We start from the raw sequence: 18,936 nt of genomic DNA on the forward strand, positions 1-18,936 counted from the left end.
GAAACATTTAAAAATGAGTAAATAACAAGCAGGGTCCGTCCCTCCGGGAATTATTTAGCCCGTAGTTTATTCGATCGTGGTTAAAGAATACCTATGTACCTACTTAATTTGTTTAATATTCAGTTTATTATTATTCTTGATTTGATTTTTTAATTTTACTTTCATGTAATGATTTAAAATCAAGACTAGAGCCCGTTCTCCCTTTATTCCCAATATAGTGTACAAGTCACCCATCCATTTATTGGCCTTCCTCGGCGTAGCTTAACATAGGTAACGCAAAAACGGGTCTTAAATGATCCACTGAAGTGTTATCTAAAACTTTCTCGCTTTGAGTTCATAAGGTCGTCGCGACAAATTTCGAGATCAGAGCTCATTTGTGTCAGAAAATGTGAAAAAAACCCCGCAAAAACCATTTTTTTTGGTCTTTTGGCTTTATGGTTTTCTGGACAAAATTTACACCACCATTTTCGTGTTCCTGGTAAAAAGACCTTCAATTTGATATATAGGTCGACTAGGTTTGGATAAGTCCTTCTATGGGGACAGACAGACAGACCGACTTGCAATTCTGTTAAATTACATTTCTTTGTTGCATTATCATTTTCTCTTTCACTTAATCATTTGCCTATAACAAAAAGTCTGTAAAGCATTTAATTTAGTTCAAATGATTGACATGGTTCGGGGACAATATCAAGCTGGTAAAGTTGGCCATAGAAATATTATGGAGAAACATTTAAAAATGAGTAAATAAAAAAGAACATCAAAAACACCACATCAAGAAAATCGATCGCTTGAGAATGTCAGGAAAAACAATAAAAAACCACAGAGAAAGAAGAATAAAATGAATTCAAAGAAGAAGATATGAGAAAAAGAACTAAGATCGATTTCAGACAGGTCAAGGGGTAAGATAATGGGGCAGGTTACTTACCGGATCATGAACATGCCGGTAGTCAGAGGAACTTTCACCCGTGGTACTCTTGTCATCACCCCTGCTGTCCCAGTCCACCTCCTTCTTCAGTGACTGGAAATATACAAAGGCGAAAATGAGGTTAAAAACCAAACAAACCCATCAAGCCAACTAGGGCACTGCCGTCGGTGTCGGCAGTTTCCATTTTCCCAACGAATCACAAATGTTAAACAACGTCGTGCGTGGTTAGTATTTAGACAATGTCTGTCCTGACAATGTCTCAGCCTCATGAGGGCACCTAAGGAGCTGGATTGAATTCTAGTTAAGGGAAGGGGCTCAAGAAAAGTTAAGAGGTTGAAAAGGATAAAAATCCAAAATATGGAGAGAATATAACAGAACACGAAAAAAGGCATAAGAATAAGGAAAACCGCAGAAAAAAATACCTTACTGTTAGTCAGTTACAAGTACCTACCCACTATCATAAAAGCAATGAGGCAAATTGAGAGAAAGAGATAGGGAAGAAGAGCGGAGTGATAAGAGACGTGTCACATAAAAAGAATAAATACCCAATTACAAGATAAGAAAAATGGCACACACAGTGCCTATTGCAGGCCTTGCAGCACTCGGTAATACAAATACTCTGAGTAGTAGAAGCAAAGTATTCGTAACTGCCATACTCAAATGTATGCTAAGCTAAGTACACATACGAATACTAAAAGTGCTGACTGTACTTGCAAAACAATGAACTGTTGCAGAATACGCATTTTCTACTGATAAGAGATAAGAGTATCTCTTCTTATCTTTTAGCAGCCAGACACAACAAACTGATAATGTCGTTATTGAGCAGGGTCGGGGACCCAGGCATGGTTGAGGACTATCGCCCAAATACGATGCTATAAAGGGGTTCCTACTACCTACACTAGCTTCCATTATTCTATTGCAAAAACCAAATTACATATTAGGATTCCCCACAATGTAATCTAAGAGTAATCCTATTAAAATTTATTAAATAAAATCTCATACATAGTTTTTAAAATCGACAATATACCATTCATACAATTTCGTTATTGTAGAGACAAACCAGCCAAATGGAATAGGGCCACGGTTTGAATTCCAGCGGCCATGCCTGAGATCACTTAGGTTCAGTTGAAAGACCCAACAATCAGCTCAGATTACGTGACGACTGACGACCCGACACTTCTAATCATGGGCTTGGCGTAGGTCCAAATAGAGTCGGGAAATCCCGTGTGAGATTCTGATCCCTACTTTTCCAAACCAATGGGATTCCCTATCTAGAGTTAATTTGATGTCTCATGACAATCCAGTTCTGTTGCATTCTCTCAAGGTTTGAATTTTCCTTTTGAGTCAATAGTGAAAGTAGGTACACCTTACACCAGACTAGCTCGAAATAACATGTACAAAAACATAGTTAAAGCATCCAACTGGAAAAAAGTTGGTACTATTGACCACCCTCAGAAGCCTCAGGTAGGTTGAACTGGAAATTGGATATTTTAATGATGGGTAGTACCAACCTAGTAACTGATGGACAGACATTTTCCCATTAGTAAACTCATGCTTGTCCAGGATGACTAATAAAATGATGACACCCAGTATTCTGTAACCAATGGGATTCCCTATCTAGAGTTAATTTGATGTCTCATGACAATCCAGTTCTGTTGCATTCTCTCAAGGTTTGAATTTTCCTTTTGAATCAATAGTGAAAGTAGGTACACCTTACACCAGACTAGCTCGAAATAACATGTACAAAAACATAGTTAAAGCGTCCAACTGGAAAAAAAAGTTGGTATCTACTATTGACCACCCTCAGAAGCCTCAGGTAGGTTGAACTGGAAATTGGATATTTTAATGATGGGTAGTACCAATCTAGTAACTGATGGACAGACATTTTCCCATTAGTAAACTCATGCTTGTCCAGGATGACTAATAAAATGATGACACCCAGTATTCTGTAAACCTATTACTTTAGCAATGGTCTACCTAAAGGCATTTAATAGTAACATGCATGGCCTGAAGTGGGACATTGATATACTTTTCATCATAGGATACATTTAGTCAGGATGAGGTTTGAGGAACCCATCCTTATACACTTAACAGGTATGCTAATTTTTGCAATGAAACGTTTAAGGAAAGAGAGAGAAAATATATGAATGAATTAAAAGTAGTTTCAAAATGTCATAAAATTGCCATTAATCTGGACGTATGGGTTGAAATTCTGCGCCAGGAAGGTGTACAGCATGTGGATGTCATTTCGGCTATAATAACCAGCGAGTACCAACCGATGTATCTACCTACGTGGTAGAATTTGTATTTATATTTATAAGAGAGTTGAGTACTTACCAATGGAACCTGCTGGACAGGGGGAAGTCCAGATGGTCCAGGTACTGGCTCACCACTGAGGGGAGAGGGGATGCGACTATTGAGCGTCATATCACTGGGGCCACTCTGCATGGAGGACACATCATCTACATCAGGAGGGGAAGGACTCCTGTCCTCCTTCAGAGACAGGTTCGATGGTTCAGGACAGTCGGGGGGAGGGGATGGTGTTTGAGGTCTAGGGGAGGGGGTATTCCTTTCATCTTCCGAGGACAATCTTCTTTTGATAGTGGTTAGTTCTATGACGGGTGGGGAGGCTTCTAGACGTTGCTGCAGAGCCGTAGAGTGAGCAGGGGGCTCTGCGCTACTAGATTCGTTTTCTTGAGAAGGGGGAGCAGTTCTTGATCTTGTACTTAAGTCTTGGGTCATTTCCGCAAGACCCTTCACCTTTAGACTTTCAGCCGTTTTGAGCAAAGTACTTAACTGACAATATTCGACGTTCACTTCACCTCGGTACATGAATTCTATCAACGTTCGCAACTCTGAGAAGCAAACGTCTTTCAAGATGACGATGGGATGACGACTAGGGTGATCTATGAACAAGGACTGGAAGTAGGAGGAGCAGGCAGACAGGACAACTTTGTGAGCGCGGATGGAATGTCCTTCAGAGCAGGCAAGAGTCACGTCTACAAGGCTTTCGTCGTGCAGAAGTTGGCTGAAAACTCCGAGTAAGTTGTTTTGATGATTATTCCACCTGAGACAGTAATGCTCACTTCCCATGTCTGTATCGCGCCCTGGAACATAATAAAACAAAACATCACACGTCAGTAATGAGTGATCAATATCAATACAAGAAAAAAATGTCCATATCATATACAGTAAAATTGCATATTCAATGAATCCTAATCGTGAATGTATAGGTAGTACTTTAATATAATGTTCGTACATCATACAAGCGAGTATAAGTAAGTACATGGTAGGTACACGGTGGATTGTGTATATATCACACGTCAGTAATGAGTGATCAATATCAATACAAGAAGAAAATGTCCATATCATATACAGTAAAATTGCATATTCAATGAATCCTAATCGTGAATGTACCTATAGGTAGTACTTTAATATAATGTTCGTACATCATACAAGCGAGTATAAGTAAGTACATGGTAGGTACACGGTGGATTGTGTATATACGAGTTTACAATAATGTGTATTATGCATGAGCATTAAGTGTGTACTTAACATCAATTACTATAGGTACGAGTTCTATGATAATTTCACTCAGAGCAAACATCAGTTAATAGTGTGTAAGTGCATCAACATAAAATGATATTAATTATTAAGAGTGAGTGAATTGACACTAGTTTTATTACACAGCTTGGTAATTCAGTGCGTGTTAACAGAATGTAATAACTTATCATAATAATAAAACAATATTCTGCTTGAGATCATTATAATAATATAGGGACTATAATATAGACCTTCGAGCTGCATATAATACAGGGCGTATCTATATCACAATCACCTACCTAGGTAGGTATGCTGTACCATTTTGATGAGCTAGAAAATCAGGAGGCACGGGTTATTTAAATAAGATTTTGGCAATTGATATCTTGAGATCATTATAATAATATAGGTACTATAATATAGACCTTCGAGCTGCATATAATACAGGGCGTACCTATATTACAATATGTACCTACCTAGGTAGGTATGCTGTACCATTTTGATGAGCTAGAAAATCAGGAGGCACGGGTTATTTAAATAAGATTTTGGCAATTGATACAGACGTACTAGTTGTATCCATCATATTAATGTAAAAGGTAAATACTTGGATAAACGACCATGATGGAGCCTATGTCAGGGGCTACCAGGGTGATGACATTGAACTGAGATAAACGCTACTAGCAGCAAGCGCACGCTACAAAACCTACCTCAAGTGGCTCAAGACATAGTCATCCGATTCAACATGAAATCATCTGTAACAATATCCAATTATCCTCTCACTATCTTCCCAACCTTCATGAGTGAGAAAACGATTATTGTACTTCTAAAAATAGTCTGAAAATCATTTCAGTTCCCCAGGATTAGTGTCATTCATTGGAATCGTCATTTGGCTCAGATAAGCTTTTAGTAAGATTTGGTATTTCGTATGGTGTGATCACCTAGTTATCTAAATATTGAGTGTTTATGCGAATTGACCCGATAAGGTTTAGGTATGTACATGCTACAAGACAGTTAAATTCAAAAATTACTGTCCACTGAGTTGGTTTACCAGTGAGTTGCTGTTGAGCTGAATGGATTGATGATGAACATTTCAATCAACACATAAATTCATAAACGACAGAGAGAATAAAATCGTGTCAAACGCATGCGCAAAGTAACTTCTCACCTCTCTCGCGATATGAGAGCGACCCTGGATGATGAATTTATTGTTATGGATGATATGGATGATAATGGTGATTATGATAACAGTGACAGCATTTGTAATATCAATGATATTCATATTAATAATAGTGTTAATCGTGATGGTGACGCGGAGAGTGATGTCAGAGAACTTGAAAACACCGTGAGTTCGCAGTTTTTGCAAAGATTTTTAATTTGTTTGTTATATTTACTTACTTTTATACTACTTCTCCTTCTTATTTTTTCGAATTAGCATATCGTTGACCTACATTCCCCTCTCTTCAATCATTCGTTTGCCATTTTATAGTTTTACACTCTTTATTTCTTCACATTATATTCTACGCTTCGTAGTTTGTAGTTTGATAGACTCTTTTGTTAAAAAAAAAAAATTGTCTAAATATGTCTGTACTTATCATGATTCCCTGATTCCTGAAGGTGATAGGTACACACCTATTGGGACTATTATTTGTTATGGGATTTGTATAATAAGGTTCAAATGAATTTCTCACTAAAATGGGAAAAAATTAATCGCCCTATTTTTTAGGAATAAAGGACAAAGCAAACAAATTGAACAGAGTCAGGCTGAATAATAATCAAGGAATAACGAGCACTGAATAGCAAGACGAGCAAAAGCCGTACGCAAGGACATAGCTTCACAGACACAAAATACATATCTCTCAATTCACCAGACACATCATAAGACAGTTCTACACAATATTGATTCAATCTCTGGGCCCCTCTCAAACTATGAAGTGAATGAAGAATTACACACAGAGATAGTTGATATCATATACCTAGAGATGTAGTTATATTATTTACCAAAAGTTTCGCACACAATGGCAGCACACAGAGCGCGTATAGCATACAATGAAAAGAGTGTGTGCTTTATATCTCTCAATTCACAGACACATCATAAGACAGTTCTACACAACATTGATTCAATCTCTGGGCCCCTCTCAAACTATGAAGTGAATGAAGAATTACACACAGAGATAGTTGATATCATATACCTAGATGTAGTTATATTATTTACCAAAAGTTTCGCACACAATGGCAGCACACAGAGCGCGTATAGCATACAATGAAAAGAGTGTGTGCTTGATAAAGAACAATTCTCTCAAGGCCATAACTCACATTTCGAGTCTGACATTTTACAGGGAGTGACCTGTGAATGCAGGCAAATAATAATACAGCTGTTGACAAACATGAACGCTTTTAATTTGAAATTTATTGTTGTGCTGCAGTTTACACACTTTATTGTCTACATTGCTTCTGTTTGCCTCAAAGTCATGAAATGAGTTATAGTGTCGTCACTTGAACCTTTGATCTCAGCAGGAGTGTTTGTTGAAGCGGATGTTTGCTGAGAACCTCTGTTAGTCCAAAGAAAAACCAATTTGACTCAATTGCCAGTCGCTAATCTATCTTGTATTTTACTACCATACACCTTGAACGAATTGTTCTACTCCCTAAATAACGCCAGTTGTGTAATTCTTATTCCACTTACCTCTATACTTCTCCAACTTTTTTTTTTTTTTGCGCCACTTGCATTTACTGCACCCTATAATTTTATTTTTTTGCAACTGAATTGAACCGACTGAGTACGCACGCATGTTAAACCTCTATGCCGATATACTTAACAAGGTCATGTTTGAGAGACGGAGAGGAGAGTAGAGAGAGGAGTTATTATTTTCTATGGCATGTCTACTGCGTGTCTCACAACTCTCAACTCTGTGGTAGAGTCAGATGAGTTCAAAGAGACTGAGAAACAATATGTGAGAGTATTAGCACTAGTGGGATCAAAACTAGCATTGGTCCAAGTACAGACGCTGCAACTACTTATCCAGTGAAAGAGTTTGGAAACCATGAAGTTTCAACCAGGATTATCAATCACAGCTTTATCTAATAATACCTGGTCTGACAGTTTAGAAAAGTTGTTTCATTCCTCTAGTACAAATTGTCCACTAAGGTCCCATTATCCAGTCATTAAAATAATTAGGTACGAGTACCAACGCAACGGAATCAAAAAGCATATTTTGATTAATTTGAGCATGTGTTAGAAGTTCTCCTTCCTTATATGGAATTGAGATGAAAGAGTCTACTTCTTTATCTATAACGCTATCATGAGATTTTAACTTGTTTGTTAATAAATAAACAGTTTGTTCTTGGATAGGTATTACAAGTATGGTACAACTTTGGATTTGCATACGATGACTCACACAAGTGAAAATACATCACATTACGTACTAGGTGTTTTCTAATATCCAAATAGGTACCAGTTAATAAATAAACAGTTTGTTCTTGGATAGGTATTACAAGTATGGGACAACTTTGGATTTGCATACGATGACTCACACAAGTGAAAATACATCACATTACGTACTAGGTGTTTTCTAATATCCAAATAGGTACCTAACTTCCATATAACGTAATTAAAACAGACCGAGCCTTATGCTCAGTTTCATTAGAGATATTCCTTGACCCCTTCATCTGTAACACGTCGCGTAGTCACAATTTACGGAACATTGTGTTGAACCCATATATTTTAGTTTTTTGCAATATTGCGCCTGTGGCCTGTATATTTGGTTATTGCTATTTTGTTGTTAGCTGTTGTTTCAGACATAGACATCAGTAATTATATTATTTTCCTTGGTGTGGTGTGGTAATGGTTGATTCATTTTGTCTGAGCCATGAGTCGTGTTTTCTTGTGCTCTGTGTAGCTTTGTTCCAATGCACATTAAGAAATCTTTGTTGGCTGCGATTAGTTGGAATAATGTCTTGATCCAATTTCTGATAGTTATGTATCTGTTTCCAATAGTTAGGTAAAGAAATTTCTTATGAAGCTATCACATTAGCATATAGTAACACCTTTTCAAAATCATTGAAACGGATTAATAAATGGATTTGCTTTGTAAGCTATACGTATGGAATCTATTTTAGGTACACGCAAGTAATTTTTTTTTGGATTTTGTAGATCCCATAGTGACCTCAACTCCAAAGACTTTTAAAAGCTCCTTTTGATCCCCAATAGACTAAAACAACTCGTGCCGCAGACCTTATAATTATCTTCCTTTGATCCTCAAACCTCATTCCTTGCGAATCTCCAGACAGCTAGAATTCTGTGAGTTGTAAAGAAATATTCTGAACTCGTAAACTATATCACGGTGCAAAGTGAAGGTTACAAGTCTACGTGTAATGTGATACAGTCTGAGATCATTACTGTGTATGGCTACAATACTGACCACCACTGTCCTGTCAATACAAATCAAAAAACATTGACATTATTCAACAGGAAACTTGACGGATTGGCAATGAACACTTTCGTGATGTCTTCGTCTGCTCTGGAATCAAACCGATCTTGTTTTTCAATTGACTATTCAAGCACAGAACCCCGCAGTTTTGTGAGATTTTTATGAAATCATTTACATTATTTTTACTTTTTTTTCCTCCTGGCTGGCTGCCTGGCAGTCTTACTGGACAATTTTTATTATTTTTCTAAAAAAGAAAAAAAATCCAAGACACCCAATTCAATTGAAAAAAAAAACACTGAAACAGTTGACTGGTTTTATGTTTAGTGTAAAACATAATTGCTATCCAAGACACCCAATTCAATTGAAAAAAAAAACACTGAAACAGTTGACTGGTTTTATGTTTAGTGTAAAACATAATTGCTACATTAAGAAATCTTTGTTGGCTGCGATTAGTTGGAAGAATGTCTTGATCCAATTTCTGATAGTTATCTGTTTCCAATAGTTAGGTAAAGAAATTTCTTATAAAGCTATCACATTAGCATAGTAACACCTTTTCAAAATCATTGAAACGGATTAATAAATGGATTTGCTTTGTAAGATATACGTATGGAATCTATTTTAGGTCCACGCAAGTAATTTTTTTTTTAGGATTTTGTAGATCCCATAGTGACCTCAACTCTAAAGACTTTTAAAAGCTCCTTTTTTATCCCCAATAGACTAAAACAACTCGTGCCGCAGATCTTATAATTATCTTCCTTTGATCCTCGAATCTCATTCCTTGCGAATCTCCAGACAGCTAGAATTCTGTGAGTTGTAAAGAAATATTCTGAACTCGTAAACTATATCACGGTGCAAAGTGAAGGTTACAAGTCTACGTGTAATGTGATACCGTCTGAGATCATTACTGTGTATGGCTACAATACTGACCACCACTGTCCTGTCAACACAAATCAAAAAACATTGACATTATTCAACAGGAAACTTGACGGATTGGCAATGAACACTTTCGTGATGTCTTCGTCTGCTCTGGAATCAAACCGATCTTGTTTTTCAATTGACTATTCAAGCACAGAACCCCGCAGTTTTGTGAGATTTTTATGAAATCATTTACATTATTTTTACTTTTTTTTCCTCCTGGCTGGCTGCCTGGCAGTCTTACTGGACAATTTTTATTATTTTTCTAAAAAAGAAAAAAAAATCCAAGACACCCAATTCAATTGAAAAAAAAAACACTGAAACAGTTGACTGGTTTTATGTTTAGTGTAAAACATAATTGCTTCTGCCTACCATTTGTGTTGAATTTTATGTGTTTCTGTTTATCCTAAGCATGATACATGGTCTGATGTTCCTGCACACTGTACAGTAGGTATTTATTCCATGTATGTATTATGTCAGCAATAAAACTCTTGTCTACTCTGAGTACCTTGTTGTGGAACTGAACTGTAGACAATGTTTGTGCTTGTAAACATGTAAACCTTAATTTTTACTGTTTTTAATCCAGAAAACAGAAAACTTGGATGTTGGTAGGTAATAGGTATTAGGAATGGAGTAATGATAAAATCTAGTGTCTCTCAATGAAAATGTTTGCTAATTAACAATTAGCAAGCCACGCCACCCTCACAGGGTTTGTGTTCGATGTCTTAAGGAAATCAGTATTATACATCAGATCAAATCACGACTCAAAGAAACCCCATAACATCATTACCCAGGAGCAAGATTTGGGCCAATACCAAGCAGTTAAAGTTGCAGCTGTTAACATCCAACGATGACTTGGAGTGAACCTCAGATAGAAAGTAAAATGGGCCATCTGAGTGGCACGTGGCGTTCAATAAAGTTAAAAACCGGAATCGTTAATTTGGCAATATTTGGCACTATACCAGGTAATTATCGAAATTGGATGCGACAACATACCTGCATAGTTTATTGACATCAAATAGAACTGGACTGAGAGGGGACGGGCGAAACAAAAATGTTGAGCGCCCTAGGCCCAATTTTTCTTTGAACAAATTTTTGACAGAAGCTACAATTTGAGGAGAATCAGATCAATATATTTCATATGTGTTGCATTTGCATTCCACTTTTCATAAGTTGTGGAAAACTAAGAATATTTTGATCAGGATTGATTGGTCAGTTACTAAGGTACCTACCAGGAAAAGTTTACCAAAAACAATAGTAAGGTCACCTAATGTGATAAAGGTCAACACTTGTAAAACATAAAATATTCATTAACATACGATAGGATCTACTAAATTTGAAATCAGAATAGAGTAAATCATTTTCCTTCCTGTTAGTGGAGACTCAAAATTTTCACAAGGTATTTACATTGTTATTAGTGAAGACTTTGAAGACTAAAAATCTGCTCCTGAAGGAGTTGTGAATCTCAAGAAGATAATTTACCTAACATAAGTCGCCTCTGGGAGTGACACGTGATTGTTCCAGATATTTTTGCACTGTGGTTTTATAGTTGTAAAAAAAGTGAACTTTTTTTAACGAGTTAAACTGGTTTGGAATCTTCATTTGATATCATTCCTTGGTATTCACTGCTAGACTGATCTGTATTTAATTATACATTCCTCCTTCTTTTGCAGTTTTCAAATGTTTACGAAAAAATGTGGAAAATTTTGCATCTCCACTAATTTTATGACCTTCATATTATACCTACATTATACCTACCTACTATTTATTTTGGATGAAATGGAGTAGGTGACTGAGTTCGAAAGCTTAAAAAGTGAGAACTGTATTCAAGAAGGTATGACTGAAAACCCTTTCTGGAATCCGCTCATATTCCATGAATGTTTCCTAGAAGGACTTTTGTGCAGTCAATATTTTTCACAAATCAACATCAACATTAAACTTGTACTGGACATCTATTGTATCAAAATGGTCTGTTTTATGTAATTTTATGTAATGTTAGATACATTTTATAACATGCTAAACTTGCCAGACGCCAGTACCTACCTACCTCAACAGGTTCATAGTATGGGTCGTAATTGATTTACTTCCAACATACGTATACTGCTATAGTTCAGTTCATATCAACTTTAATGATAACATCTATCAACATCAGCACCGGATCTTGAGTTTTATCAAGGTTTCCTACTGGTACTCTATTGGTTCAGTAAGTTGAAGAAGTACAACAGGTTCATAGTATGGGTCGTAATTGATTTACTTCCAACATACGTATATACTGCTATAGTTTAGTTCATATCAACTTTAAAGATAACATCTATCAACATCAGCACCGGATCTTGAGTTTTATCAAGGTTTCCTACTAGTACTCTATTGGTTCAGTAAGTTGAAGAAGTAATTTTGAGAAAAATGGCTCTTGTGGCGTGTCCAAAGGTCGTCATGTTGAGACTTTGAATTTGATTAATTCGTTCAATTAATGATATTTTTTCATATTCTTTACAATATCTGTCACATCATTGATCAAAAAGGATCAAGGAATTGCATTACTGTAGGGTTTTCTAAATCTCCAAGATCTCCATCAAAACTCCAGTGTTCTAATAAACTTCAAACTTCAGTGAGAGATTTTCAATATTTTTGAGCTCCTTCATCATATACTTAGTGAGTTCAATCTAGCCCACGTCACTGGTTGTCTACTACCTATTTATGAATGTGAATATAACTCTCAATAAAACCTTAGCCAGTATTTGAGATTGATGTGGATATGTGGAGCGATATTGGCGGGAACATAGGGTTTTCTAAATCTCCAAGATCTCCATCAAAACTCTAGCGTTCTAATAAACTTCAAACTTCAGTGAGAGATTTTCAATATTTTTGAGCTCCTTCATCATATACTTAGTGAGTTCAATCTAGCCCACGTCACTGGTTGTCTACTATTTATGAATGTGAATATAACTCTCAATAAAACCTTAGCCAGTATTTGAGATTGATGTGGATATGTGGAGCGATATTGGCGGGAACAATATTCGACCTCAACAAACATAGAACATTCGACTGTTGGAGTGTATGTTTTTTTTTCTTTTTTTTGCAAATTCGCAGATACCCTATCTTTCACTATGCGATCGACCTCTCAATGTGGGCAAGGTAGATCAAATTCAAAACCAGGCTAATAAAAGTTCAACTAATATAAATATTACAACTTGGGTGTGTTCGACTGTTCGTCTTGGACCAAGTTGAATATTTTGAGTGGAAAAAAATCTGGAAAATGGTCGCGATTTGTTCAGCCAATCAAAGAGGTGGATTTTTGATGGAGGAGTTTCCACGAGAATGTAGATCAAATAAGATGACTTCTAGCTCAAGAGAAGGCAAATGCCTGAGGTAACACAGTAGATATACATAAAAGGTAGGTGTAATTAGCTAGTTAAAACAATTATACCTAACCTTACCGCCAAATTTTTGCAGACAAATCCTAAAATACCTCTGTATACAAGACCAGATATACCATGGAATAGCAGCACAGGGTAGAATAGGTATTTTAAAGACATCATGATTGTCGTTCTCCAACACTTAACTAGGCAATCTCTTGTTTCCATCAAAATGCAATTATGTATAGTTAAACAGTTTATTTTTCCATGAAAGTTTACTGTTCGCCTTCATTGATCTTAGAACATGTTCAAAAGTCTTAAATTAAAAACCATCGCTGCAGATTTAAAAGAACAAATTGAAGCTACATCAGGTACAAGTAAAAAGGAATTACAGCTACAAGTAAGTTAAATTACAACATTGCTACATGGAGCATGCAAAACCCCAAGTGTAAAACATGAGAACATCTCAATATCTAGTCGGTACTCTAGTCTCTACCGCCTCTAATAAACTTGTCTGACAATCTAACACCAACTGACATGGACTAAGAATTACCTTCTATTAATCTAATAGGTATTCAGATCAAATAAAATCATAAATTTATTCAAACACTATAGGCATGTCCTGAGATTTACAATATGCTCGTCTGTACAGGGTCTTGCTTTGGCTGAAGAACATTTCAGCTCAGTTCACTGTAACTTTTAACTGAGCTAATGAATATTCTTTACAGTTATGAGAGATCTTTGGTCTTAATAATATATCTAAGATGTCAATTCTCAATCCGCGGACGTAAGTCTGTAGGAGGTTATTCAAGGCTCACACTCGTATTTATGAACAAGAATGATCGTTCTTAGATCAGTCTCAAGTCAAAATTGACCAATCAAATGCCTTGAGACTATGCTTAGCACGAACTTAAGAGCCAGCATTTTGTTCATAAATATGGGTGTAAGTTCAGCTCAGTAACTTTTAAATTTTAACTGAGCTGATGAATATTCTTTACAGTTATATAAGATGAGAGATCTTTGGTCTTAATAATATATCTAAGATGTCAATTCTCAATCCGCGGACGTAAGTCTGTAGGAGGTTATTCAAGGCTCAGACTTCAGTTCAGTTATTGAAATCCTGAATCAATAGATACAACTATTCAGATTAAAGAATCCTCTCCGTTCAGATAATTAAAGTTCTAAACTCCGAATGATGTGGGTGTATTTCCCGGCTCACCTCAACATTTATACTGAAGAAAGTATTAGGCATTGATTTCATCATTCATATTTATAAAAACAACTCTCTGGAGAGCTGTTATTGAAATCCTGAATCAATAGATACCTACAACTATTCAGATTAAAGAATCCTCTCCGTTCAGATAATTAAAGTTCTAAACTCCGAATGATGTGGGTATATTTCCCGGCTCACCTCAACATTTATACTGAAGAAAGTATTAGGCATTGATTTCATCATTCATATTTATAAAAACAACTCTCTGGAGTTCATACATACATTTCTCAAAACGTCTGTGTGTAACACGCGTAATAAAGTCAATAGGAGCGTGTTTATTTACACAATGATCATCAGTCAGAACATCGAACCCGGTACACGTGGTACCTAACACAACATAAATTCCATATGCCTATTCCATGCGCGGAACTAGCACCCGAATCATACTCAATATAGAGGTCTATAACCTCTCCAAATATTCTGCCTAATAGCACAACTCACGCAGAACAAATTAACGGGATTTTAAGACGTAGGTTAGGCAGAATTAATTTTGAGCGAACTGAATCATAAAGCTAACCAGCCCATCAGAGTGTCTGTGGGTCATGCACGCACAATATGGCCTAGGTTAGGTCTAGGTAGTTTGACAAAGAAATTTACATTGAGGTTCCTCTCTCTGAGTGTTTGGATATTTTGAGTTCTAATTTATGCAAACTGGTTTCGTTTATCTCTGCTGGATGGTAGCGGGATTGCGGGATAGAGGTACAATAGAAAGGGTACTGTGTTGTGCTGATTACTCTCTTTATAGCAAAACACTTCTGTGCCTACTGTTCCAGATAAATCAGTGTTTTACGGGTGTGGCACCCGTTTCTGATGTGCTTTGATCCCAGGAAGAGACTGGAAAATTACAAGAGATCTAAAGGTGTATCAGTTTCAACAAGCACCTTGGTTTCCTATAGGGGAAAGATCAACAGTTCAAGGATTCGAAAAAATTAAATCAATAAATTACCGTTGTACAATCAAACAAATTGAAATCATGTCCCACAGAGAACACAACATCATGAATGCAGATAGTTACTTCTGGTCTAGAGCCTAATCAATGAGCTTACCAGGTAACCATTGCCATGAAATGAAACAAGAACCTCTGTATTACACATTCCGTTTCAATTTATCAAAACATTTATTATCAATCATGAGTCTGAACTGGGCTTAAATCTTCATTAGGGTGGTTTGTCTCAGAAACCCACATGTTCCTTGTCAAGAATTGGATAGAAAAAAGTTGGCACCTACCAACAATCTACTTGAAATGCGATTTGATCTGTAGATCTGGTTTTAATGCTTTTATGATGATGAGTATTACCGTAGATATGTATATGTAGCATTGATTTTTATAAACAAGTAAATAACTATTAACTTGATATTATTGCTTGACTCAATGTTGAAATATTTATGTGGTCGTGCATTGGAAAAATAGGGAAAAGGTATATAAAGTTCATACTAGGTATCTATACTTTGCAGATTTACTCGTTGAAAATGTTAAAATAAGTTGATAGTAAAAATATTAAAAGTAGGTACCTACCTAGTAGGTACAACTACAACTTCACAACACCAAAAAGTTAATACCTAGTTAATTACATTTATGGATACCCTCCTAATTTCTGTGCCACGTGTGCCTTACTTATTCTTAGAAGTAGTAAAAATATTAAAAGTAGGTACCTACCTAGTAGGTACAACTACAACTTTACAACACCAAAAAGTTAATACCTAGTTAATTACATTTATGGATACCCTCCTAATTTCTGTGCCACGTGTGCCTTACTTATTCTTAGAAGTTAATAGGTTAACCGAGAATTAGACTTTCAAATCTTCCAATTAAACCTAATTAATGGTTCAGTGCCAATTTCATGCCAATGGCACACGGTATTATTTGCTTACCGATAGCTAGGTATTTCGCCTCAATGTGAATGTGAGTATTTTTGCTTTTTGTTTAGGTCTACTTTCGCATGTGCTTGTTTATCAAGATATGCCAAATTCTATTGGATCATACTATCCAAATACACAGTTATACTGAAATGTTCTGTTTTTACACAAGTTTTTTTACATTTTTTCTCTCTTGTTTTCGCACGCCAGTAATTTTTGCAGGATGTGAATATCTAGGTCTAAACATTACTCTTGTTTTAACGACACGTGTTGACTTTCGGAAATTTGAATCCCTCATAATTTAAATAAAATGTAGACTTCACCACATCTAACTTTACTTACTCCTAGTTCTGGTTTAGAGTTCTTCTCAAGGGAAAGGTGTTGGTGCTCTGAGAATGTTTATATAAAATATGTGCTTCTACATAGGTACTACTTAGTTACTTCTCCAGACACGTTTTTAGGAAACAAATTAGAATATTGAGCTACTACCAGCCATAGTCACAATGGACTTCGGCCTTTTGGACTTTTGGGAAATAAACCAACGCCCAACATAATATGTATTATTAACTTTACTTACTTCTAGTTCTGGTTTAGAGTTCTTCTCAAGGGAAAGGTGTCGGTGCTCTGAGAATGTTTGGATAAAAGATGTGCTTCTACATACTACTTAGTTACTTCTCCAGACACGTTTTTAGGAAACAAATTAGAATAGTATTGAGCTACTACCAGCCATAGTCACAATGGACTTCGGCCTTTTGGACTTTTGGGAAATAAACCAACGCCCAACATAATATGTATTAATGTATTATCATTTAATTTGAGACCTGAAAAAAAGTATGAATGCCTGAGGACAATAGAACATGCACAATAGCATGAACTGTTCAACACATGCATGTGATATGGGATCATGTTCTGCTAAAGCTTCCACAGATATGTTATCTATCTCTAATATAGTTTTATACGAGTATTTACAGAACTAGTATTTTTTGTCAAATTGAACTACATCGTGGTAACTGAGTGTCATAATTTCATAACAATAACATTGCGAAGTACCTACTAAATGATAGAAATGACGTTTCTCATAATGTGCTTTAATATTTTTCTAATCTTTCATCATCCAAGTCATCATGCTTGTCATCAGAATCTTCATCTATTCCATTGCCTGCCATTTTCTTCTCGCACTTCTCTGTCATTTCTCCTTCTTTCCAACTTTGGACTTCGACGAAGACTGGAGAGAGAAAAAGAAATTGATAATAATTTTAGTGCCCACATCATTTTTTTTTTTTTTTCTCTATGTTGTCCATCTCTCGTGTTGTTTTCTTTATTGGGCACTACAGAGGGGGGCGGGGGCATACCACGAGAGTCCGTTCACCCTATGATGCTGATGTGCCCCCCACACACTCTCCGTTTTGAATGCAAGTCAATTCTAAACTTGGCGTTTGAGCACATAAAAATTATTCTCTCTTTCTTCGTTTATTCGAAAACTGCACTGGGAAGATCATTAGGCAGCCACCTACTTGAGAGAATTTCTTCTTCTTTTTCTTCTGCCTGGACCGGAACGTTATTGCCTTTCCGAGAGGAAGAACAAGAAGAAGTGTGTCCGGATGGATAAGTGATGACCAATGTCATCAGTGTATACTGCCCATGCAGTGCATTGCCCATTAGCCCATTGCCCATACACATAGCATCGGATTAACATATTGACCACCATGAGTATTGCGTTTCATAATGTTGGTGCTTGTATAAAGGGACGTTAGGTCAGTGCCATACAAAATGTTTGGATGTCTTTCAACTCGTTTATCTTCGACATTGGTGGAGATTTTGGCTTGTTTGCATTTTGGGATTTAAGATTGAGATAGGTAAACACACAATACCTACTTATACAGGTAAGGTGATTAATATTCACATTTATCCAAATTTAAGTATTGAACATTTGGAGAAAGTACATACATATAGACAAGGGTGAGATTTTGGCTTGTTTGCATTTTGGGATTTAAGATTGAGATAGGTAAACATACAATACCTAATACTTATACAGGTAAGGTGATTAATATTCACATTTATCCAAATTTAAGTATTGAACATTTGGAGAAAGTACATACATATAGACAAGGGGACTTTTGGGTGTCTTCATAATTATACCCTTTCACATTCCATGTAAAAGTGTTGAATTTCAAATTGAATATGTACATAGGTAGGTACTTGGATATAAAAATCGGATCAAAATACTGGGGAAAATAAGGACCTTTTCTATCCCTCTGCTGAGAGTACTGTGAATTTATCAAAGAAAATTTTAGCGTTTCGCCTTTGTGTGCCTAGAAAAAAATCCAGAAACCTATATGTCGGCAAAACTCAGACATTGGGTATTAACAAAAGGTGACAAGTAGGTACCTACCCGTGTTACAAATATTGGGATGTTTTTCCTCCTATGTCTGACCTTCACCATGAGGTGTATGTAAATAGGTACTTGAACATACCTGCCTATTTACATAGACCTATTTTGGGTATTGTCTAGCAAAATAAATAATCATTGCCATGATCCAAAATAACAGAAACTCAAAAAAGTCATTGGATTGTTACGACTGATTGTTTTGCGACTTTTACTTTCCTTACTATCTCATTATGATTAATGATATTAATTTATGT

The 18,936-nt window shown here is 36.1% G+C and overlaps 1 protein-coding gene across 1 annotated transcript in view; it reads right to left on the minus strand.

Annotated features, from left to right (window-relative positions):
- Positions 1–678: 678 nt before the first annotated feature.
- LOC103511390 (protein tramtrack, beta isoform-like) overlaps positions 679–18,936 on the minus strand; it is a 30,486-nt gene continuing 12,228 nt past the window's right edge. Inside the window, exons 2-3 of the mRNA XM_017444972.2 lie at positions 3,263–4,032; positions 679–1,018 (exon numbers count right to left, since the gene is read on the minus strand). Of these exons, the coding sequence (XP_017300461.1) occupies positions 893–1,018; positions 3,263–4,018 (882 nt within the window). The 5' untranslated portion in view covers positions 4,019–4,032 and the 3' untranslated portion in view covers positions 679–892. The remainder of the gene's footprint in view (positions 1,019–3,262; positions 4,033–18,936) is intronic.

Source organism: Diaphorina citri, unplaced genomic scaffold, assembly GCF_000475195.1.
Source record: "Diaphorina citri unplaced genomic scaffold, Diaci psyllid genome assembly version 1.1 scaffold710, whole genome shotgun sequence".
NCBI lineage: Eukaryota > Metazoa > Arthropoda > Insecta > Hemiptera > Psyllidae > Diaphorina > Diaphorina citri.